Below are 24605 nucleotides of genomic sequence, written 5' to 3'. Positions count from 1 at the left end.
GTGCAAAATTTGCCTATATAACAGTCAATCTTCAATTCAATGTGTGAAGGGCTTAGAGATGTTTGAGATACTTGATGAGGTGTTATATAATGCAAGTCTTTTGCACAGCTTCAATTGTTGTGTTGGTTTGGACGTAAATAAATTAAGTCAGCCTACAGAGACTTTTGCCACATACAGTGACAATAAATCAAAAATGTTCCAAAATACTGTAGGAGCCATTAATAATGAAAGGCTTTTTTTTTAAAAAAGGTGTCCATCAAAATAAATAGCTGCAGTTTCAAAGCCACATACAGTGCTCACTAAATACCAGAGCTGTCTGATCTTCTACTCTCCTGTATCCACACAATTAAACATTTTGCATCTGGAACACACAGGGATTAGTGTACAGTTCAATAAAATATGCTAGCTGTTGACAAGGTAGGCCATGCGTGTAGATAAATCTGGAGTCAAAAAAATGCACTGTAAGCCTCATCCCCCTCAGGCTACTTGATTTCTTAATCTACATTTTAATTGTTGGAAACCAAGCTGCTTCCTACCCTGCCATTCAGGTTTTTTCTTTTAATATAAATTCTGAGAATTACTATGAAACCAATGCTCATTTATACAAATGTTAAGATTCCCAGTAACTACCGCAGAATTAAAATCCTAGCTCTCGACCAACAGTAGGAAAGCACGAGCAAGCTACAAGTCTTCGGTGTGCTACCAAGTTGGCAGTCTGACCGTCTACTGGGGAATGTAAGGAGGAAAAATACTAGTCTCTTCCTTGGGAGGTGAAATATTGATGGAACAACAGGAATTACTCAGGGTGCATAATGGCGATGTCCCATCGACACAGAGCGACAGACAGAGGAATTGTTAATGTCACAGCCAAAGTCAATGGTTTGCAGCTTTCATTTAAAAACAGATGGAATCGTGGAATGAGAGCTTTAAAACAGTGGTTAAAAATCGATGATTGTAATGTAGGAAACCAAAAAGTGACTTGCCATACTAGTAAACACACAGATATTGCCGTAAAAAAAGAGGCGTCTCATTCAGCGGCTCACTTACTTGGCATTTAATTCCGGCCAGGCTACAGCTGCAGGTCTCCGGCTCACAGAAACCCTTGCAGTCACAGCCGCAGTCCTCGCGTGACACCCTGATTGCGTTCAGCTCCCGTTTTTCCTCTCTGTCGATCTTCTTCACTCCAGCTGCTTTCAGCAGCGTGTGCCTTTTCTTAGCTGGGTACGGCTGCGGAAAGAAGCCGCTGTCGAGCTCCACCTCACCGACATCGATATCATCGTCCGAGATGTCATCAACGGTGAGCCGATCGGCCTCTTCGGAGTCAGCAGTACCATTCTTAGTCAACTGTGGTGGGGGGGGGGGTGGAAAGAGAAGGAAAGGGTTATTTTTTTCCAAATGAAGACCAGTGAACAAAGATTTTCCTTCAGAAGTATGTAATGGCTCTGTGTATTTAAATTTACAGCACAAGGAGGCCATTTGGTCCTCATATCTTGCTAGACTAATCCCAAAATAGTTGCACTGCCCTTTGCTCCCCCATAGCCCTGTATCTTCCTCTGCTCCATCTAGGTAATGCAGTATTGAGCCACACAGGGCAGGATGGGCCATGCCAGTCCCTGGTTTGGGTCGAGTTGGCTGGTCTCAGCCGGGAGAGCATTGGGGGGCAGGATGATAAGGGCAAGTGATCTGACATTACGAAAAAAAGGTGGGAATCGGATATACTACTTGAAAAAGGAAAAATTTGCAGGGTTATGGGGAAAAAGTTATGATCCGGAATGCACTGCCTGAAAGGGTGGCACCAGCAGATTCAAAAGTAACTTTCAAAAGCAACTTGAATATATACTTAAAAAGGAAAAATTTGCAGGGTTATGGGGAAAAAGTTATGATCCGGAATGCACTGCCTGAAAGGGTGGCACCAGCAGATTCAAAAGTAACTTTCAAAAGCAACTTGAATATATACTTAAAAAGGAAAAATTTGCAGGGCTACGGGGGAATGGGACTAATTGGATAGCTCTTTCAAAGAGCCGGCACAGGCACAATGGGCCAAATATTCTATGAATTGCTACTCTCTGGTTGTAGCAGGGTTTGCTGCCCAATACATAGTTTAGCAGAATACGTCCCAAAGGCAGGTGAAAATGCCACTACCTGAGTAGATTAGAGTATTACATCACTTGCTATAACAAACCATCTGCTCTGGCTGTGATTTGAGCAAGAGACGGGGGCCTGATTGCGATCCAGCGACTCTCACTGAAAAGTGCACGCTTGTGGACGTTGGGCGAGGAATACATTTGCTTTGGCCGTGATGCCCCTCATGGTCCAACAGGCTGGCAGCATTCACAGTCTAAGCTCACATGTGAAGAATGGGTAGCAAAGTATTGGAGGGAAGCCAGTGCCATTAAACTGGAGCTCATGACTTTACTGCCTTCAGAACTGGATGGAGGATAATTGGAGAAGGTTGTGGCAGGGAGTGGGAAACAGAAAAGTACCACAGATTTACTCCCATCCCCACCTCTGATTGATTGAATTAAAAAATCTCAGGATATCGGTGCTGCTGGCAAGGCTGGCATTTATTGCCCATCTCTAGTTGCCCTGGCTTGCTGAGCCTCTTCAGAGGCAGTTAAGAGTCAGCAACATTGGCATGGGACTGCGGTCACATATAGGCCAGACCGGGTAAGGGCAGCAGGTTTCCCTCCCTAAAGGACCAGTTGGGTTTTTACGACAATCCGGCAGCTTCATGGTCACTTTTAATGATTTTTTTCAACTGAAATTCAAATTCTCAAACTACCATGGGGAGATCTGAACTCACATTGCCTCTGGATTATTTGTCCAGGCCTCTGGATTACTAGTCCAGTAACATAACCACTGCACTACCATTCCCAGGTTTCATACCTGCAGCCTTAAAGAATCCAGCTTCTGTTCTTTCAAAAGTTCCTTGATTTTCTCCCAACGAACAAGCTCCTGCTCTTTGGCAAACTCTGCCAATGTGTACTGCCTGCATGAGCTGTGCTTGTTGGCCATCCCCAAGGTGCAGCCACCCTGGCTCGGAACGCTAGTGAACCCCTGACACCGTGCAAAATAGAAGACCACGACACGGTCGAACTGGACGTTGTTCTTCCTCATGCGTTTAGTTCTCTTCAGGATGGGTACAGCTGAAAAACCAGCAATGAAAGAGAAAGTAAAGTTAGTAAGTGTTCTGCTACTGAAGTGACTACACTTTAAAAGTACTTCATAGGCTGCAAAGCACTTTGGGACGTCTTACAGTCATGAACGATGTTATAGGGTGTGCCTAATGATGTCAATCAGTAACTTCCAGTGGCCATGTTAGATTACAAGCATCCACAGAATGACACTGAAAATGTATTATTTTAACATAATGCTAAAAATGAAATATATTACGAGTAATTTTGACTAGAGAGGGTTGATCTCTCCTACTAGGCCATTTTAAAAGAGAGGATCCGCTTAGAATTTATTTACTTGCACACACACTTAGATCGGCCTGCAGACTGTTTTACACACTTTGCACGGAGGGTGGGGTGAGGTATGGGGAGGGTCAGGTTGGGTTTGCTCCATGTCTTTAGCTATCCCCATATCCAGTAATATTGCTAAAAATTTGACTTCAGCTCCGCTCAGATTCAGCGTGTCTGTACAAGTAAACAGCAATACCTTTAAAATGCAGAATTAAAACTGTGTCTCCTTTACTTTGGGGTGGGGGTGTTTTGTACAGAGCTCGCCTTCACTGTGGGGCTACCTTGTTAACGATGTTAGAAAAGTGTAAGACCTGTCCACAGCGCAGCTACGACATGCAGTAGTTTTGCATTGCCTAATTTCTACTTCAAAATCCTGTTATGAGTTCTTTTTATAATCTCAAGTCAGCAACACTGAAAGCATGCACCTTCACTCAATCAATAAGCTTGATCCAGCACGGCACATCACATGACCTGTGACTTGTATTAGGAACACCCTATAGAAATGCAAGTTTGTTCTCTTTCTAAATGTCAATCAACAGATCTCATTACAAGGATGCTGTCACTGGGATTACTTTGTGTAAAGAAAGAACGAACTTGCAGTTTAATGTCTCATGTAAAAAATGGCACCTCCGACAGTGCAGCACTCCCTCAGTACTACAATGATGTGCCAGTCTAGATTATACACTCAAGTCTCTGGAGTGGCATTTTAACCCAGAACCTGAGCTACGTAGTCCCTGGCTAATGATGTAGTATAACTTTGCATTAAATATGCACTCTTTCTCTCCACAGAGCACAGCTACATTTAGATCAGTTGTCCGACAGTTCCTCGGATTCTGAACACCCTCCAGTACTTCACTCAAGTAGCCAGTGTAGAGGTGTAAGCCTGGACACAGAACCTCACCTCAATACTAAAAGCTGTATCAGCTCACGCTCATCTGTGCAATTTTTAGCAGGGTTTGGGGGTGGGGGTTATTGGATAGCAATTAGCTGAAGGGATACCTGACCTCTCCCCATTCAGCTCTGCTCCTGGGACATCAGAGAAAACTACAGTGATTCCACTGCTGTCCTGTCTGAGATCGGCTATCAGCAACGACCAGGTATAGGACCTGGGACTTTTGAGTTGCTCAAGTAACTTTGCTTTAAAACAGCTTCCAAGTTTTTGGGAGGGTCCCTTTGTCCCATCACTATTCATTTCTATAAATTGGTCACTTTGGGACCTTTTTTCCTTCTAATTTTCAGATAAACAAGTCATGAAATAAGATGTATTTAAGAAAAGTTGTTTGACAGTGCAGAAGGCTCACTACTCGATATCATCATGCTGCAACCCTCTGGGGAATATTTCATAGCTATACAGTAGAAGAGATCGAGAAGAACATTATGGGAAACTGCAGGATTTGGAGCAGGATGGGAGAAAATAAGTTCACCTCATACCCCAGTGGTTGCATCTCTGCAGTAATTGTGGTTTTTTTTAAAGCTATAGTTAAGAGTGTATTTGAAGTGCATGTTGGCAGTTTTTAGCTCGAGTAGTTTGGAGCATCAGACAATGCACAGTTTATGAAAATACACAGACACGTGCGCGCGCCCCCCGCACGGATGATCATACTGAGCCTGAAGTGCAGTGATAAGACACAACCACAGGAGCATAGTATTAAATCTCAGCCCCCTCTTTCAAGTTCAAGGTCATTGCCAGTTCAGTAGCTAAGGCAACTGGAAAGATTTGCACTTCCTTGGCTCAGTGGTAACACTCTCACATGTCAGAAGGTTGTAGGTTCAGTTCCATTTGCAACCCCTCAAATAATGAAGCAGTCTGAGCCCACATGCAGCAAGACCTGGACAACATCCAGGTTTGGGCTCATAAGTGGCAAGTAACATTCGCGCCAGGCAAGTGCCAGGCAATGACCATCTCCAACGAGAGTGTCTAAACACCTCCCCTTGACATTCAACGGGATTACCATCACCGAATCCCCCACCATCAACATCCTGGGGGTCACCATTGACCAGAAACTTAACTGGACCAGCCATATAAATACTATGGCTACGAGAGCAGGTCAGAGGCTGGGTATTCTGCGGCGAGTGACTCACCTCCTGACTCCCCAAAGCCTTTCCACCATCTACAAGGCACAAGTCAGGAGTGTGATGGAATACTCTCCACTTGCTTGGATGAGTGCAGCTCCAACAACACTCAAGAAGCTCGACACCATCCAAGATAAAGCAGCCCGCTTGATTGGCACCCCTTCCACCACCCTAAACATTCACTCCCTTCACCACCGGGGCACTGTGGCTGCAGTGTGTACCATTCACAGGATGCACTGCAGCAACGCACCAAGGCTTCTTCGACAGCACCTCCCAAACCCGCGACCTCTACCACCTAGAAGGACAAGAGCAGCAGGCACATGGGAACAACACCTGCACGTTTCCCTCCAAGTCACACACCATCCCGACTTGGAAATATATCGCCGTTCCTTCATCGTCGCTGGGTCAAAATCCTGGAACGCCCTTCCTAACAGCACTGTGGGAGAACCTTCACCACATGGACTGCAGCAGTTCAAGGCGGCGGCTCACCACCACCTTCTCATCCCAGCCACTTGAGCACATAATCTAGGCTGACACTTCATGTCCGATACTGAGGGAGTGCTGCACTGTTGGAGATGCCATCTTTCAGATAAAAGGTTAAACTGCGGCCCTGTCTGCCCTCTCTCGTGGACGTAAAAGATCCCATGGCACTATTTCAAAGAGCAAGGGAGTGCTCCCGGTGTCTTGGCCAACATTTATCCCTCAACCAACATGTGAAACAGATTATCTGGTCATTATCACATTGCTGTTTGTGGGACCTTGTTGTGCACAAATTGGCTGCTACAGTGTTTCCCTACATTACAACAGTGACTACACTTCAAAAAGTACTTCATTGGCTATAAAGCACTTTGGCAGGTCCAGAGATTGTGAAGGGTGCTATATAAATGCAAGTTTTTTTCCTTCGGTAAAGCCAGGGGGTCATGTTGTTGTAGAATCAGCTTAGTTTGGTACAAAAACAACTCCGCATGTAAACATCTTCTGCACGTACCAAGTTATTTTAAAAGGTGTCAAAGGCTTACATTTTCTGTCCACTGCTCCTTTCTCAACAGTTGGTGGACAATCTGCACAGATCGGCAAGCACCAACACTGCACTGCTGGCTGGTATAATAAGCAGGGCAAGCCACCACGCTCAGCAATTGAGACAAGGCGGCTCCTCCCTCTAATGGCACTGTTTAAATTGGCATGGTGGGGGGGGGGGGGGGGGGGGGGGGGGGAGAAAGAGGAGGATGTGTGGCACTGCATCCTTCGGCACACGCAAATGCCATTGCTCCCCCAAGGCAGGTCTCCGAGTCTGTGGGCAGAAGTGGCCATGCACAATGAGGAGGTTACGTGACTGCAATGAACCGAGAGCAGTCGGGTCATGTCCACCCACAAGCAGAGTTTTCAGCAACGGTGCAGAGGGAGGGTCATTGGAAAGCAATTAGCAGGAGGAATCCCCCTCCCTCCCTAAGTCCAGGGGCTTAGGGGCCAATTGTAGGCAGGGCAGCATCTCCCTGGCAGCAACACTGCCAAGCAGCCACAGTAGTTCACGACCACCTGCCTTGAGGGTTGAAGAATTACGATTAGTTGGGGGGGGGGGGCAATAAAAACTGGGAGAAAGGAAGACATCGAAGAAATAATGGTAGATTCGCCAGGATAAACAAAAAATTACCAACATGCTTATTTCCTATTTAAACAAACAGCAAGAAAAGAAAAAAAAAATCACAAAAAAAAGCTGCATGATGGAATGACTGTGGTTACAACATTTTCTTTAAAATATGATGGGGAAGGAAACAGCTATTCTAGACATATGCAGCCTCGGCACATGACTTAATACCGACAAAATGCCAAACTGTAATTAGGTTTCCTGATAGTTTGCTCATTTCAAGGAACTCAGTTGCCGTGGTGTCCACTGAAGACTAATTTGAGCATTTCAGTGTGCTATTTTAAGCAGATTATTAGGATGGAGGCCTGTTATTACAAATGTTGTTAGCACAATTTTGTTTCTGAAACCCTCTGGCAGCAGTAACACAACGTAGCACACGGTGTTCGAATACTGCTCTATAAACCATTGATTCCATCCTTCCGATTCTCCCCAGCTCTCACTGGAGTACAGCACCACAAGGGGCTGACAGCCTGCAGCTACTACGAGTAGCACACCCACTATAGCTGCTTCTTCACCCGAGTGGCTGTATTTCCACGAGCAAGAATGAACACTTTCATCTCAGAGGGCACTATAGACCAACCCTGCCCTCACTTAACCTGGCTCAGCACCCTCACTGTTGCCCCTGCTGAAAATGGCTAACTTGGCACAGACTTTCCTGGGTCTCTGGTGACTTACAGCCATTTTATGTATTGCATTTACCCACTGAGCCTAAGTGCCACAGTGAGTTTCTGACCTCAGTTAGGCTGGTAAGCCTCCTCGTGTAGGGGAAGCATGCTCAATTCATAGACCTATTAGGCGCCAACTCAACAGCCTACAGTGACAGAGTCTGGCGTTCGGGGCTACTGGTTTGTGATGTGAGAGTACTGTATGCTTTCTCATGAGGGAACAGTGCATATTTTGTTATTGTGGAAGAAGCTCTTTTCTTTCTCAGATTAAGTTTTTAAACAAGCTTCTACTTGCAACCTTAACATTAATCCCTCTTGCAGGAAGCAAAAGAGCTTTGGGTAACAACCCTGTGGATGCTGGAACTCATAACAGCAGCAACTTTTATTTATATAGCGCCTTCAATGTAGGAAAACATCCCAAGGCACTGCACAGAAGAGTAAAGAGACATTGAGCCAAAGAAGGAGATGTGAGCTTGGTCAAAAAGGTAGGTTTTAAGGAGGGAATTCCAACATGTGATGCTCAATTGTCTACTTTGACCGTCAATTTTTACAGAATTTAAAAAGGAGACAGTCTAAGCATGTTCCCATTCTTCATTATAAACTGTTACAGAAACCCTTGGTCTTCACTAATAACATCTGCCTGAAGATTCTGTACCTGCATATCAAGTACCAATTCTTCCCCAAAGCAGTTGTTCTTCCTTCTCCAACCACTGTCTGACTGGGCATCAATCATTAAACCTTCCTGTTCTATTTGGCTCATTGTGCAATGGAGAAACTTTGTTACAAAGCAGATTTATATATTTAAAAGTTGCATTGTAGGCTAGGACTCTTTCCATTTTTAATCTATAATGCAACAGACCCAAGGTTGAAAAGGGTAGGAGAAAAGAACTGTTTTTTTAAAATTGGCTAGGATACCGGGGGAGAACTCCCTTGTTCTTCTTCAAAATGGTGCCATGGGATCTTTTACCCGAGGGCAGATAGGGCCTTGGTTTAACAACTTATCTGAAATACGGCCCCTCCAACAATGCAGCACTCTCTCAGTACTGCACTGAAGTGGCTGCCTAGATTATTTGCTCAAGTCCCTGGAGTAGGACTTGAACCCATGACCTTCTGACTCAGCGGCGAGAGTGCTACCAACTGAGCCAAGGCGAACACATAATATTTAGGGAGGTAAACAATTTTGGAAGTTTTAAAGTCCCGGGAAAGAATGAAGTAAAAGTAGAAGACAATGTGATACCCAAAGGATGTATTTGTGGTGTAGGACAGCAATACCTTGAAATGTTAATTGAGTTCTTTAATTATGAATAGGATGTTACATTAGATACTTACGGGTAAATGGTGTAATGGGGAAAGCTGCATTACTTCTGGTTGCCCACATTTCACAAGAGCTGTCATCATCAGAGTCCCAGCTGGAGGACAAAGAGCAAGATGAAGCGGCGGAGGAGGAGGATGAGGAAGAGGAGGAGGAAGAGGATGACGACGGAGAAGATGAGGAGTAACAGGGATCATCCTCCACTTCTTCAAACTTTCGTTTCAGAACTCCACTCATGGCAAAATGTGGTTTGGTCACAGTTCTACTTAAAAAAAAAGAAAAATGTCAATGAAGAGTTTTTCTACCTCACACCGTACACCTTAAGGATTTTTTTCTTAAGTGTTCAACAAATTTCCCTTTAAATGTTTCAGCAAGATTTGAATTTAAATTCATGAATGACCATCACAAAATTGGAGTTAACAATTTTCTACTATTCCAGCACATTGTGAAGTCTTTCTGTAAGTTTCACATTCTGAATTAAATATTTAATTCCATCCTGACCATCAGACCTTTGAATAGGTGCCTTTACATTCACAGAAAAAAAAGATTTAATCGGTTAAAATTACATTCATGTGTGTCCAAAATTGTAGAAACAGAAAGGGGGTGGGAAGGGAGATTAAAACAAAACACCAGAGGTAAGTGCTTGATGTGCTTCACTGTTGAGCAGGCTTCTTCGTTCAATAGCAGGTACAGTAGTGCAGTGGTTATGTTGCTGGTCTAGTAATCCATAGGCCTGGACTAATAATCCAGAGTACGTGAGTCCAAATCCCACCATGGCAGTTTGAGAATTTTAATTTTTAAAAAAAAATCTGGAAATCAAAAGCTGGTATCATAAAGCTGTCAGATTGTCATAAAACCCCAATTGGTTCACTAATGTCCTTTAGGGCATTACCTAGTCTTGCCTATATGTGACTCCAGTTCCACATCAATTTGCAGCTGCCCTAGCAAGCCACCTATTTGTATCAAATCGCTACTTTGCAGCAGTTCAAGAAGGCACACCACCATCTTCTCAGGGAAACAAGGGGTGGGCAATTCCAGTCTTGTCAGTGACGCTCACATTGCAGGAACGAATAGAAAAGAACACATGGCAAGTCTATATAGCCATGAGGTGGGTGGGGTACTCCACGACAGGACAGATTGTATGTTGGGGGGGTGGGGGGGAGGGAACAAATTTCACAGCCCAAATCGATTTAATTTGCGGGTTAATGGGTACAAAAAGCCAGCAGTAACGTTTTGCTTGTTTTTTTTTTAAAATGCATAATTTTTCTGGCAAGAAATTGTATTCATTTGCACAAAGAAAATTCCCAACTGCTGATTTTCTATCAGTCTTCAAAATTAGTCAATATATTCCTCAATCTTAAAAAAAAATCAAGTTTTAATCATTTTATAAAAGGTACACCATGCATGCCTGCTGGATCAGTGCAAAAATGCATTGTGTGGGGAGCAGAGGGACTGAGTCACAGTGCTAAAAGGTCCCAGACTCAATCCTGGTCTTGTAGCGAATCTCAGATCAGGGCAGCAGTGAGGTACTAATTGTGCGAAGTTTTGGATGTTTAGTAAGGAGAGGATTGGATTTAGTTGCCCTCCCAACAAAAAAAAAACCTGGCTGATTTTTATCCCTCTCCAGTCGAGGGGTGCTAAGCCTAACTCAAGTACCACCACAGCGGAGATCAGCTAGTGGATCGAACCTGTGAGCTTCATAATCCGTGCAGCACATTTCCATATCAGCCAGTGCATTTACCAACAGAGAAAGAACAAACTTGCATTTTTATAGCGCCTTTCATGACCTCAGGACATCCCAAAGTGCTTTACAGTTTTGAAGCGTAGTCATTGTTGTAAAATAGGAAAACGCGGCAGCCAATTTACACACAGCAAGGTCCCATAAACTGCAATAAGATAAATGACCAGACAATCTGTACCAGCGATGTTGTTTGAGAGATAAATATCGGCCAGGACAATTATTCAAAATAGTGCCATGGGATCTTTTACGTCCACATGAGGGCAAATAGGGCCTTGGTTTAACGTCTCATCTGAAAGATGGCACCTCCCACTGTGCAACACTCCCTCAGTACTGCACCCAAGAGTCAGCCTAGATTACGTACTCTTGTCTCTGGAGTGGGACTTGAACCCACTCTGATTCAGAGGTTAGAGTTCTACCACTGAGCCAAGGCTGACAACTTACAAAGAGCCATTGGGGATGTCACTAAAACACGAGTACAATCCCAGTTTGTCTCTCTTAGCCCCTGACTGAAACTGCATTTAATATTTCCTCATCAGCATCCTCATTAATTACACTACTGCCTCTCTGTGATGACTGAGAATGCAAATAAGGCAATTAAATAATAAAAAGAAAATCAAACAGGCTACTTTATAGGAATTGAAACAAAACTGCTACCACTGAACTGCAAGCTGCATTTCTCTGCCAATTGCCCAGTGGAGAAAGGCATCACCCAATGTAGGACTAAGTCATACAGGCCAGGAGGTCCCAGGGTCAATTCCTGGTTTGTGCTGCGTTAGCTGATCTCATCAAGTGGGGGGAGGGGGGGGAAGGGAAGGGTGGCAGCAGCTGGGGCAGACAACAATTGGCCTCATCACCTCTGGGTTGGAGCCATGAAAAAAATCAGGTCAGGTGCCTGCTTCTGGTCAGTTTGTGGGTGCTCAGCGAGATCAGGCCTGGATTTGGCTGTGATTGCTCCTCGCAGTTGGATAGCTAATACTCAATTGAGTAGGTTCACAAATGGCGAATGCCACTTGGGCAAGATACCAAAAAGGGCCCTAAGTGCCTGTAGAACCATAGGCCAGTGTGAATCTGCACCTTCAGGAGGGGAGCAAGACCAGTAAAGAAAACATTAGTTGCAAAAAGGATTAGTGACATTGTTATACTGAAGATTTTAGATAAAATAGAAGGAAATGTTCTTTTTAGTTTCAGGTGGTTCAACTGGTCTGTTTCCAAATGACAGGAGGCAGACCTGAGCCAGTGATTTATTTTATTATTTGTTCTCAGGATGTGGGTGATCTGGCGAGGCTGCATTTATTGCCCATCCCTAGTTGCCCTAAGAGCATTTACAGTCAACCAGGTAGTATGGACTAGCGTGATGTGTAGGCATGGCCGGGTGGGGAGGGGGTAGGTTCCCTCGTGACCTGAAGGACATTAGTTAACTAGTTCGTTTTTTTCCGACAGTTTTTACGGTCATCTTTTGTTCCTGATGCCAACCCACAAATGACCAGATTAATTGAATTCAGTATCAGCGACAGACCTGTAATTACTGGTGAAACAGTTCAAAATGCTCTCTTAAGACACAACCCAATCTGGGAAGGGTAAAATACAATTACATATTTTGCAATTCAACTGAACATAGTGGAAAATAGCACATCTCAGTGTATTTACTGTAATATAGTGATGTATTAGCCTTGGCTCAGTGATTGCACTCTCACCTTGGGAGTCTCACTCCAGAGACTTGAGAGAGTGTTGCACTATCCGAGGCATCATCTTTTGGATGAAAGGTTAAATGGAGGCCCTGTCTGCCCCCTCAGGTGAATCCCAAGGTACTATTTGAAGAGGAGCAGGGGTGTCCTGGCCAACATTTATCACTCAACTAACACCTAAATCAGATTATCTGGCATCTCAGCATTATTTTTTTTTTAAATTCATTCTCGGGATATGGGAGTCACTAGTGAGGCCAGCATTTATTGTCCATCCCTAGTTACACTTGAGAAGGTGATGGTGAGCTGTCTTTTTGAACCACAGTGCTGTTGGGTCAAAATCCTGGAACGACAATGAAGATTAAGCAGTGCAGAGTGTTTTGTCACAGAATAGAATGACACAGCCTTTGCAGGAGCCTGGATCTGTACTGAGCAATTTGAGACAACACAATAAATACTCAAACACAGCTTACTCATTGGTCTCGGTATAGGTCCAAGATCTTGCTACACATGACTCAGTACAGTAGGCTGTCAATAATGTAACCAGATGACTCGTACTCCCTTTACTAGAACGATTCTGCAACCTTTGCAGCCTGCACGTGGGTGGAAGTGACTCTCTGTGGAAGTCACATTTGATCTATTACTGGAAGAGCTCACAATGATTCATGTTGTGTGCATGTGAACAATTTGCTATTGAAATAAAATTAAATACAAGCCTACTGCCCGTGTGATGATACAGAAAGAAAGAGCTATATAGCGAGAGAGAGAGAGAAAAATAGATATAGAGGGGAGAGAGAAAAGGCCTGTGGGGGTATTTAGAGTAGAGTATGATATCATATCACATGATATTCCCTTGAAAGTCAATCATCATGGATTTTTAATAGACTCCTAAAGTGGCTCATTGAGTGAGAATGTCAAGAGACAATGATCCACCAATACATCATATGCAATGCACACATTAAACTCAAGAGCTCCTTACAGAGCAGGCAGCAATTCAAAGCCCAAGAGGAGATCTTGGAGGTGCATTAAACCCCAGTGGCATAGGCATCCTGCAGTCATCCCGGGTAAAATCGAGGAACATAAATCCTGGTGGAACACAGCTCTAGAGTCACATGGGCAGACAGGAACACCTCCACAGCTGTGGCTCCTTGTGTTGTTCGACTCATGATTGTGTAAATTACTGGCCCGAGACTAGGGTTGTCCCGTGGCATATTTAGTTATATTGATACCAATGTAAAATAAAGCTACATTAAGGCCAATATGCTTTCTTGTTGTGCTCTTTCAATCTTAACTCATTACCTCAGACCATTATTATCAGCAACAGACCTGCTATTACTGCTATTTCACCCTAGGGTGAAATTGTTCAAAATGCGCTCTGAAGACACAACCCAAGTTGTGAAGGGCAAAATGCAATTAAGTATTTGGTATAGTTCAATTAGACATAGAGATGGGAAATATTTTGCACTTTCAATTTATTTATTGTAATATAGTGAAGTACTAGCCTTGGCTCAGTGGTAACACTCTCGCTTTTGAGTCAGAAGGTTGTGGGTTCAAGTCCCACTCCAGCGATTTCAGCACATAATCCAGGCTGACACTTCAGTGCAGTACTGAGGGAGTGCTGCACTGTTGGAGGAGTCGTCTTTTTGATGAGATGTTAGAACAAGGCCTCGTGTGCCCTCTCAAGTGGACGTAAAAGATCCCAAGGCAGTATTCAAAGAGGAGCAGGAAAGTTCTCTCTGGTGTCCTGGCCAATATTTGTACCTCAACCAACACCACTAAAGCAGATTATCTGGTCATTATCTCATTGCTGTTTATGGGAGTTTGCTCTGCGTCAATTGCCTACCATGTTACCTACATTACAACAGTGACTACACTTCAAAAGTATTTAATTGGCTGTCAAGTGCTTTGGCACGTCTTGAGGTTGTGAAAAGCACTATATAAATACAAGCTCTTTCTTTCTTTCACTGGTGTAACTCATGTCATTGATGGCGAGAATGGTTAAACACATACTGGCGTCAGTGCTTGACTGGCTGCAGACGTCCCGTTTACCAATCCCAGACAAATACCCAGAACAGTTCCAGTATGGGTTATGATGCAACTACTGGCAGCCTTTGCTGTTGCCTGGCAACACAAGGGCTGGGACAACCAGGAAAATTCAACACTTCTGCATCACTGATCAGTCATCACAGAGCTGAGCATGTGATTATCCTTCTCTGAACTGCTTTGGTGTTTTTCCATAGTACTTGGGAGTTGACTGTACTCAACAGCTGGCCAAATTCCAGTCATAAAGCCAGGACTAGATTTAATAGTGCGATCTGCCTCACTCTAAATGCCCCAATACATTCACTGCAAGCATCTCATTGGAATCTTAAATAGCAAAGGTGCGGATGAATGAATGAATGAATGAATGAATGAATGAAATCCTTCTGCGACTGACGGTTCATCCAAATTTTAAAATGCCATTAAAGGCCAGACTGATGCTGTAAAGAGGTCATCACCCCCTCCCAACTCAAAGCTCTCGGACTGCTGCAAATCTTATTCCCTCTCCCACAGGATCCAATGAATATATGCGTATAAGACCAGGGTTTGAACCATTTTGGTTTTACCACACTCACCCCCAATAGAAACGAGCAAGTCACATGTGCCAAATACATCACAGCACAGCTCTTAGAGTTGACTCATTTCTTGCGATGCCCTTAAATATTCACACATCGCTCCCACGACTACCACAAATGACACATAACTTATTATAAAGCTCAAACTACACAAGTAGACAGACATAACCCAAGTTTGGGTTAGCAAAAAATTCTCCTGCCACCTTCCCCCAGCTCCACTGTTCAAGTGGAGATGATACAAAAAGGTTTCACACACTCACAATTAGGTTTCACTGAAATCCTAGTGACCGCATTAACCAGCGGAGTTTACTTTAAGGTTGAGTAAACGTAACAGAAGAGAACAACAGGAAGGAATCAGTTTACAAGCTGCCCAGTAAACATCTATTTAAACTGCTTTTTGTGTTTACATACACTGTCACTTCAGTCCCAAGGTGTAAAGAGATTCGAATGTATATGACAAATGTCCAAGAAAAAGGCGCAGAACCATGCTTTTGAAAAGGATATTTAGGGATGGCAAAGATTTCTCTCTTTGGAATTATTTCATTTTGACATTTACAGGATTTTAAGAACGTTTTAATTTCTCAGACTGACAAGAATGGGTTTGGAGCGAGATAACGTGTTACTGTACCACAGCACAGATTGAAACAGTCTAGTAACAATACTGCACCAAGCCAACAATAACGATCTATTTTTAATAGGTCAAGAAACGATAGGGGGTGAGATGTCGAGCTGACTTTAAGCTAATATTTTGTGTTTGCTTCAGTACAAATTTATTACATTGTGTACTAAAAATCACAGAACAGATGAACTGGTGTGATTCTGAAAAAAGGGTTGCATTTATATAGCGCCTTTCACGACCTCAAGACGTTCCAAAGCGCTTTACACTTTTTGAAGTGTAGTCGCTGTTGTAATATAGGAAACATGGCAGTCAATTTGGGCACAGCAAGGTCCCACAATCAGCAATGCGATAATGACCAGATGATTTTTTTAAAAAAAGTAATGTTGATTGATGGATAAATATTGGCCAGGACACTGGGGAGAACGCCCGGGCTCCTCTTCAAATAGTGCCATGGGATTATTTACATTCATCCGAGAGGGAAGGGGCCTCGGATTAACCCCTCATCCGAAAGACGGTACCTCCGACAGTGCAGCACTCCCTCAGTATTGCACTGGAGTGTTAGCCTAGAGTGTGCTCAAGTCTCTGGAGTGAAACTTGAACTCATAACCTTCAGACTGAGGTGCAACAGTGCTACCACTGAGCCAAGGTTGACTCACATCGTACCTACTGCAGCCATATGATGCTGATGGCAGAGGGGGGAGGATTACTGAGTCCAGTGGCAGAGGTACCAATCATGCGGACTGCTCTGCCCTGGATGGTGTTAAACTTCTTGAGTGTTGTTATGCCTGCACCCATCCAGGCAAGTGGTGAGCATTCTTTCACACTCCTGACTTGAGCATTGTAGATGGTGGCAAGGCTTCATAGGGTCAGCAGTTGAGCCATTCATTGCAGAATATCTGGCTTCTACCCTAATTTTGTAGCCATGGTGTTGATATGGCTGGTCCAGTTAAGCGTCTGGTCAATGACACCCCTCAGGATATTGATGGTAGGGGATTCGATGATGGCGGTGCCACTGAAGGTCAGGTGGAGGTGATTGGGCCTTTTCTTGATGGAGATGGTCAATGCTTGGCTAATGTGGTGCAACTGCCACCTGCCACTTGTCAGCCCAAATCTGGATGTTACCCAGGTCTAGCTGAAGGCTGGCATGGGCTGCTTCATTTTCAGGGATGTTGTGAATGTAGGTGAACACTATAAAATCATCAGCGAACAGCCCCACTCTTGATTGTATGACGCAGGGGAAATTATTGAGCAGCTGAAAATGGTTGGGCCAAGGATGCTGCCCTGAAGAACTCTAGCAGTGATGTCCTTTAGCTATAATTATTGATTTCTGACCACTGCAACCATTGTCCTGTGTGTTAATGGGTGTGACTCCAGCCACGAGGGGTTTCCTTTTGACCCCTATTGACCTCAATTTTGCTAGGGCTCCTTGGTGCCATATTTGGTTGAATGCTGACTTTATGTCGAGGGCAGCTACTCTCCTCTTTCCTCTGGCATTCAACTCTGGCATCAATGTCTGGATGCAGAAAGGTTACGAACCCGGTGGTTTTGGTCGAACCCAAACTGAGCGTCGGCAAGCAGGTTTTTGGTGAATAGGTGTTGCTTGATGATGCTATTGATTATTTTTTCCATCACTATGCTGAAGATTGGGAGAAGGCTGTTGCTAGGATGGTAATTGGCTGGGTTAGATTTTTCCTACTTTCCGAATTGTATTACCAGAACTCTCGCTGTGGGCACGTAGTCTGCCACCGCGTTGGAGACTAGCATCCCCGCCTACCTATAAGCACTTCAAACCATCTCCCTCATGCTGTAAAGAGCAAGGAGGCAAGGCACAGTATATAAAAAAAATGAATGTAGAACTATCAATAGGAATTTTTCCAAAGTATCACTTTTCCCCTCTAGAAGAAATGCAAAACATTTTGTGTTTTATCTGACACTAAGTTACAACTGGGACAGGGCAATTCCCTCTGGCATAATGTTGGCAGTCAGTCCTTTCCTTCCTGGCCTTAATCCAAAACAGATGGAGGCTCTCGGCTCAGGTCCTATGTGGAAAATAGGTAACTCCTCTACCTTACTGCCAGACCTGTACAAAATGTTTCACATATACCCCAGTTATATCAGAAAATTACCAATATATTATTTTGGTAAAAAAAATTGAAGGGTTCCCAACTTTCTTTGAAAAAAATTCTTATCACTCAAGCTCTGGAGAATTGAAGGTACAAGATGGGCAGAATAAATTGTTCTGTAGACACTGCCCTCTGGTGGCACAGAAGGAAAAATTACAATATCTGCAACCTAGTTTTCACAAGCACATACACGACGGAAAAAAAATAGCTTTGTGCCCTGTCTCCACTGCCAAAGAACATTCTGTTCCTTGGCTCCAGCGCTCACTCATTCATTCCATTTAAACTGTCTGTTTTAGTAAAAATAAACAGTGGAACAGATAGAACCCACAGGAATTTTTTCCTGGCTCTATGACTCCCACTCAGCCTGGAACAGTACATTACAAGTATTGCACCCAGATGGGTTTGATATTTCCTTTGTGTGAAAGGGGGTGGGGGCAGTGGCATGGCAAGGCAGAAAGAGGAGCAAATGGCAGTGCAGCTTAAAGGGTCATCGTCACCTGGGATCTATATTCCTTTGCAAAACTTGCTCACTTCAACAAGGAGAAAGCACTGGCCTTTATATAGAGTCTCATTACATCCCAACACGCTTCACAGCCAATTAACTTTCTGAAACATAGCCACTGTTATGTAAACAAACAAGGCAGCTACACCGTGCGCAGTAAGATCCCACAAGCAGCAAATGAGATGAATGGCCAGCTAATCCATGTTTTTTGGTGGTGTTGGTTGAGGGTGGAATGTTGGCCAGAAATCAGGGAAAACTCCCTGCTCATCTGCCAGGTACAAGCAGACAAGCCTCGGTTTAAAGTCCAGTCCAAAAGACCTCTGCCAAGGTAGTGCTCCCTCAGTACTGCATTGAAGCATCAGCCTAGATTGTGTTCAAGGCTCTGGAGTGGGGCTTCAACCAATTGAGCCTAACTAACAGTTTAACAAGGGGGGAAAACTGCACTGACAATACATAGTTTGTCTAAAAGCTACACCAATGAGATGATTAGTACACTTTTTAGCTATGTAAATTAAATTGGCTTTGAGTCTCACCATCTCTGGTGGTTAAAAGGCCACATACAACTGAGCAACACAGACCAAAAGGTCCCTGGTCCATGTTGATGTACCTGTTCTCAGCCAGTGTTAGCAGTGGAGGACTTGGATTCAGCACCCCTAGACTGGGGGGGGGGGGGGGGGGGGGGGGGGGGGGGGGGAAGAGAGATAGAGAAAAGTTAGCTAGCGGCCCCGCTCCAATAATCTCTGCTGGAAAATGCACGTGAGTGTGCAAAGTGGAATTTCGCTACGATGCTCCCCAATGCTGATTGTCTAAGCTTACACATAAAGACAGCCATGTGGGCCAGGAACGAGAAGGTGCCCAATACCCATGAAACTACCCCAAGCAGCCAACTATTCAACCATCAGGGGCATCACAAACTGTCAAACAGCCTCCCAACATCATTTGGACTCACATGGAACCATACCCCAGTAACTTGAGAGGACGGGGGAAATAAAGAAAACCCAAACCATTCAGTAAAGGAAAATGAAGAAAAAAAGGGCAAGGTAACTGCCCGCCTTCATACAGTGCGTTCCAGAGTAGGAACGCACCTTAGAGTTTGGATGACATCGATACACTGCTCGGAGTCATCTGAATTCAAGATACATTACAGCCTTGGAACACATTCCATACCATGTGGCATCTAACATAAATGCCAACTGCATAGAAGTGATAGAGTGAAGAGGCTGCCTCAGCTGTAGAAAGCATTTGCATTGTGTATGAGCACACACACACTTCAGAGACCTCCACTCCCAAACACACAGATCTAGTCAAACTTTGTGGCAAACACCCCTACACCGCAGGGCAGTCAACCTATTTAAGTAACAGCTTTGCTTTAGAATAGCTCTTTGCTCTCATCCACATTCCCCCTGAATAAAAAATGGACTTTAAACAGCATTATTACAATTAAAATAAAGCAGAAGACTGTCTTTCATTGTTGTCACAGTACATTTCCTCTTGCGGCCCCCCCCCCCCCCCCCCCCCCCCCGAGTGAAACACTCTGCCCTTCCATCGAATACCGAGGAGACACCTTTCGCCTCCAGGAAATTCCCTCCTCTTTGGCTTTGACATTAATTTGCATTAATTTCCTGACTTGCAGTCAGAGGAATGCCTGTAATAAAATTAATTCTGTTTGAGTGAAGTATCAAAAATGAGCCCCAGAGCAATCAAAGATTGCAAGTTTATATTTTATACATTAAATCAGGCTTGGAGAGTTAGTAAAGATACAATTTTTTTTCTCTCTCTCTCTCCCACCCCCGCTCTCTCCCTCTCACCCACTCTCTCTTCTCTCTTTCCCCCCCCCTCTACTAATGGCACAGAATTAAGCAAAGTCATCTCTGTCCAAGTTAGTTTTGCATTAATCTTTTCTCCTCCCCTCCTTACTTGCCTCAGTTGCCTTAACAGATTCCTCTATGTCCACCTTTACCATTACTCTGAAATCAGCAGACCAGAGGGTCACCTGAACAAAGGAGGTCGGCCTCTGCCAATTTAAGCGTCTTTTCCACCTCTAGATTCTTTGCTCCCCTGCAGAAGGAATGCTTCACCCCATCTAAATGCACAGATGTACGGTTCCCCCTCCTTCCTCTCCCATCCACTTGCATGCAATGTGGGGTGAAGGGAAGCAACAGTGACTGACTGCAATAGCAGAATTCAACATTTCATCAGACCCCAATTCTGCCTTTAGCCAATGTGCACAGGTGCATAGTTTCTAGGAGGGAGGGTTGTTAGTGGTAGGGGAGGGGAGAGGGGGTAACAAGATAACAACCAGGAGCAGGAAACCTGGCTGAACACAGGGTTCTGAGGTCAATTGTTAGAGTTATTTTGTTAATCGGAGGATTTGAAGGCAAGCATTTAGAGTCCAGAATTGAAAATGAACCCAGTCGCCCCTCCCTATCTCTAACGTTCTGCAGCGCTACTACCCTCACAGAACTCTGCGTTCCTCCAACTATGTGCATCCCCCTCTTCCTTCGCCCCACCACTGGCAGCCGTGCCTTCAGCCGAATAGGCCCTAAGCTCTGGAATTCCTTCCCCACAGCTCTTCACACACTCTCTCTCTCTTCCTTTAAGATGTTGCTTAAAACCTATCTCTGACCAAGCTTTTAGTCACCTGTTCTAATGTCTCCTTCAAAAGCAAAACGCAGCGGATATGCTGGAAATCTGAAATCACAAACATAAAGTACGTACTGGAAATACTCAGCAAGTCAGGCAACATCTGTGGAGAAAAAGAGTTAACATTTCAGGTCGATGACCCTTCGTCAGTTGGGTCATCGACCTGAAATGTTAACTCTACGTTGCCTTTTCCACAGATGCTAATGTCTCCTTATTTGGCTTGGTCACTTTTTGTCCGACTACACTCCTGTGAAGCACCTTGGGATGTTTTACTACGTCAACGGCGCTATATAAATGCAAACTGTTGTTGTCCAGAGCAGTCTTCATTTCACATGAGCTGCGAGCAAGTAGCAGGTAGAAACGTCCTTGTAACACAATAAGCGCGCTTTTAAGATCGGAAGAGTGAAATGAACAAGCAGTTTCCCAGCTGTCGGATGTGCCTGTAAATACAAACAACCTGACCTTTGCTGTTGTCGCACTTGCGAGCTGCCCCGTGTACACTGGAACTGTACCTGGTCTGCTAATCGCGCAAAGCTAGGTTACCGCATCTGGGCTACAGCATCATGGTTACTCAATTAAAACGCATAGATTGAAACGGAGAACCGCAATAACATCACGCATCAAGAAAACGGGTTTCAGTATTCCCAATCGGCTGGTTGGGAATCAGAGCTGATAGAGATATATAAAAACAAAATGTAGGAGAGCGGGGCATCCAGAACTTCTTATAACTCCGCTCTTTTGAAACTAGAGTTTTTATCAGCAGCAAAAGTAAAAACGCATTATCGGGAGGTGTGGCTGCACAAGTAGATAAACCTGTTTCTATTTGCACAGGGAAGTTCACTCCCAGCAGTTGACGCATTCACTGTCGGGTCTCCGAATGGACATTCTCCAGTAGGTCGAAAGAGAAGCTAGTTTATAAATCGTGCACCTGCACTGTAACATTTAAAAACAAATGCCAATCTGGAAAAAGACATGGTGGCAGAAAAAGAAATCCATATGTCTGATGATTAATTTTATAGTTTACCACCTCCAAATAGCTTCATAAATCACCTGCCTTTATAGTACCTTGTATGCATCTTTCATTAAAAAAAACAATGGGAAAAGCACAACAGCCTGTAAATATACCATGCCAAGGGCAATATGTTCTATTACTGTAAACCCATTTACACAATCATAAACCTGAAGTGGTTGGGAAATTTACTGAGGTTTTAATAAAACTGCAAATGATGCACAATACAAGTGCTGCATCACAGTTAAAAAAATATTAGAATTCTCTGAATTGCCCTGTGCGGTGCTGAGCTATACCAAGCAGAAACGACTTGGATTCCATCACTAGTCTGGGTCGAGTCTGCTGGTCTCAATCGGGTCAACAATGGCGTGGGGTAGGCTCTGTACAAATCGGTCTTAGTGTCCCTGGGCTTGGGGCAGAAGGAATGAACTCTGAGTTCTTGCTCCTGTTTGCTATCCAGTGAGCAATGCTTGGAAGGTTTGAGGCACAAACGAGGCAATCATTGCACTTTATCATGGACCTGGTCCTATTCTGTCTAATTGAGCAGTCAAAAGCTAGAGAGTGAGGCCTCTCTGGTGGTGTCCCTTTGCTGTCCAGAAGTGTGAGAGAGATCAAATCCTTCCCTCTGGTGGCAAAAGAGAGAAGAAATTAAAATGACACAGAAATGCTGTGTGTGTTGCTGCTGGTGTTGAGTTTAGTGCACCAGAGAGTGTGAAAAAACACAAAAGTAATTGCAAAGCAACTGTGCACGCACAAGGTTGCACATCTGCGTTTACTTTGGATTCACATTTCTGGCTTTCTCCAATATTAGCGGAGCTTTTTAGGTGAATGCTGGTACTTCAGAAGGCAGCAGTGCCTCCCAAAGCACCTTACAATGCTGCGGCCAAAGTCAGGGAAAGGCAGCACTTCCAAAACCAGGAATACTTGCTTTACGTTGTGTTTTATCGGGTCTCACAAACATCTCAAAGCAGTTAACACACAAGTCACTTACGCTGGCAAATAGCTTTTACTCATTCTCGGGACGTGGCCATTGCTGGCAGGCTGACATTTATTGCCCATCTCCAAGAGCAGTTAAGAGTCAACCACGTCGGTACGGACGGGAGTCACGTAAAGGCCAGACTGGGTAAGGACGGGAGGTTTCCTTCCCCAAAGGACATTAGTGAACCAGTTGGGTTTTTACAACAATCCGACAGCGTCATGGTCGCTTTTACTGATACCAGCTTTTTAAACTGAATTCAAATTCTCAAACTGCCATAGTAGGATTTGAGCCCATGTTCTTTGGATTATTAGTCCAGGCCTCTGGGTTAGTAGTCCAGTAACATAACCACCATGCCACTTTACCCTAAATGTTCCCATTTCCCCCCTACTACAAGTCACAAAAAAGTAGCTAAAGCACAAAATGGTAACAAGTTACATATTGTTAAGCTACATTGTCATACAACAACCTTCTGAAAATCAAAATGTGAGATATCCTGCAATACATAACCAAGAGCTCGGCTTGCAGGCCCCAATGCCTTTCAAAAAACTGACACACTTAGCAACAGAAGAGAACGTGAAAGCCAATTAAAGGAAACTTTATGTTGCACCTCCTATTGTTATGGTCAGCAGATTTCTTCGACTCCATCTCTGCAAAAAAAACTGCACATTTTCGTTCCTACTACCCAACAAAATGACTCTCTTGTTAAGGCAGCTGGCTCAGAACCAACCAGCACGAGACTTCAGTTCCTTTCTACCCTCCAGCTGTTAGCGCCAAATGGGAGGGGAAAAAATTGCTAAATTTGGAAGAAAATTAAAAAGTAATTTGCAAAAAAAAAATTGGCAAATGGAACAGGGTAGAAAATAGGAGGGGGATTCAAGAAATGAGGAAGGGGCTGGGTGGAGAGGAAAGAACAAGGGCAGAGGGAGGGGGGAAATTGAAGAATGCACAGCATTTCTACTGAAACAGATTGAACAGTGCTCCTGGGATTAATAACTATCATGTTCTACTGCTGATTAATTATTTAGTCAGATCAAACTGTAATTACAGCTGTTTCTCACAAGGTGCCTCAAACTCATCTCACAAACTACTCTGAGCTCCCCCATCATGCTATATATAAGGGCAAATACTCTCCCAGCTCGCTTCTTTTACTATATTTATAACAGGCTGCTTCTGAAGCCGGTCTCAATAAACGTGCATCGGTCTCCCACTTCAGTGAAACGAGGCTGATGGCATGTCACAACAGAAAAGGACGCAAACTCCAGCAACTTGAAAGTGAGAAAACGTTCAAGGGCACTTCACAGAGGCACAAGGAAATAAACAAAAAATGGATGCCAAAATGGAGAGTATTAGGAAGGGTAGTCAAAAGCTTGACTGAAGAGGTGGGTTTTAAGGAGGGTCTTAAAGGGGCGGAAGTGTTTAGGGAAGGAATTGTGGGACTTAGGTGGTACAACTGCTAAAGATGGGGTGAAGAGGGCGATTTACAAAAGGCCAGTCAGAGGAATAGAGTGTTCAGGAGGGCGTATTTGGGGGGGG

At 44.1% G+C, this 24605-nt stretch overlaps 1 protein-coding gene across 2 annotated transcripts in view; it reads right to left on the bottom strand.

Moving 5' to 3' along the window:
- Window positions 1-24605, bottom strand: part of csrnp1b (cysteine-serine-rich nuclear protein 1b) — a 37441-nt gene that overhangs the window by 10148 nt on the left and 2688 nt on the right. The window contains exons 2-4 of one of the 2 annotated variants that reach the window (XM_067978768.1): window positions 9177-9424; window positions 2887-3146; window positions 1048-1344 (exon numbers count right to left, since the gene is read on the bottom strand). In XM_067978768.1, the coding sequence (XP_067834869.1) occupies window positions 1048-1344; window positions 2887-3146; window positions 9177-9396 (777 nt within the window). In that variant the 5' untranslated portion in view covers window positions 9397-9424. The remainder of the gene's footprint in view (window positions 1-1047; window positions 1345-2886; window positions 3147-9176; window positions 9425-24605) is intronic. The other variant, XM_067978767.1, reaches the window with a different exon arrangement.

This window comes from Heptranchias perlo, chromosome 3 (assembly GCF_035084215.1).
Source record: "Heptranchias perlo isolate sHepPer1 chromosome 3, sHepPer1.hap1, whole genome shotgun sequence".
Lineage (NCBI taxonomy): Eukaryota > Metazoa > Chordata > Chondrichthyes > Hexanchiformes > Hexanchidae > Heptranchias > Heptranchias perlo.
Note: the sequence above shows the minus strand (reverse complement) of the source record. Positions and strands in the feature narration are given on the sequence as shown.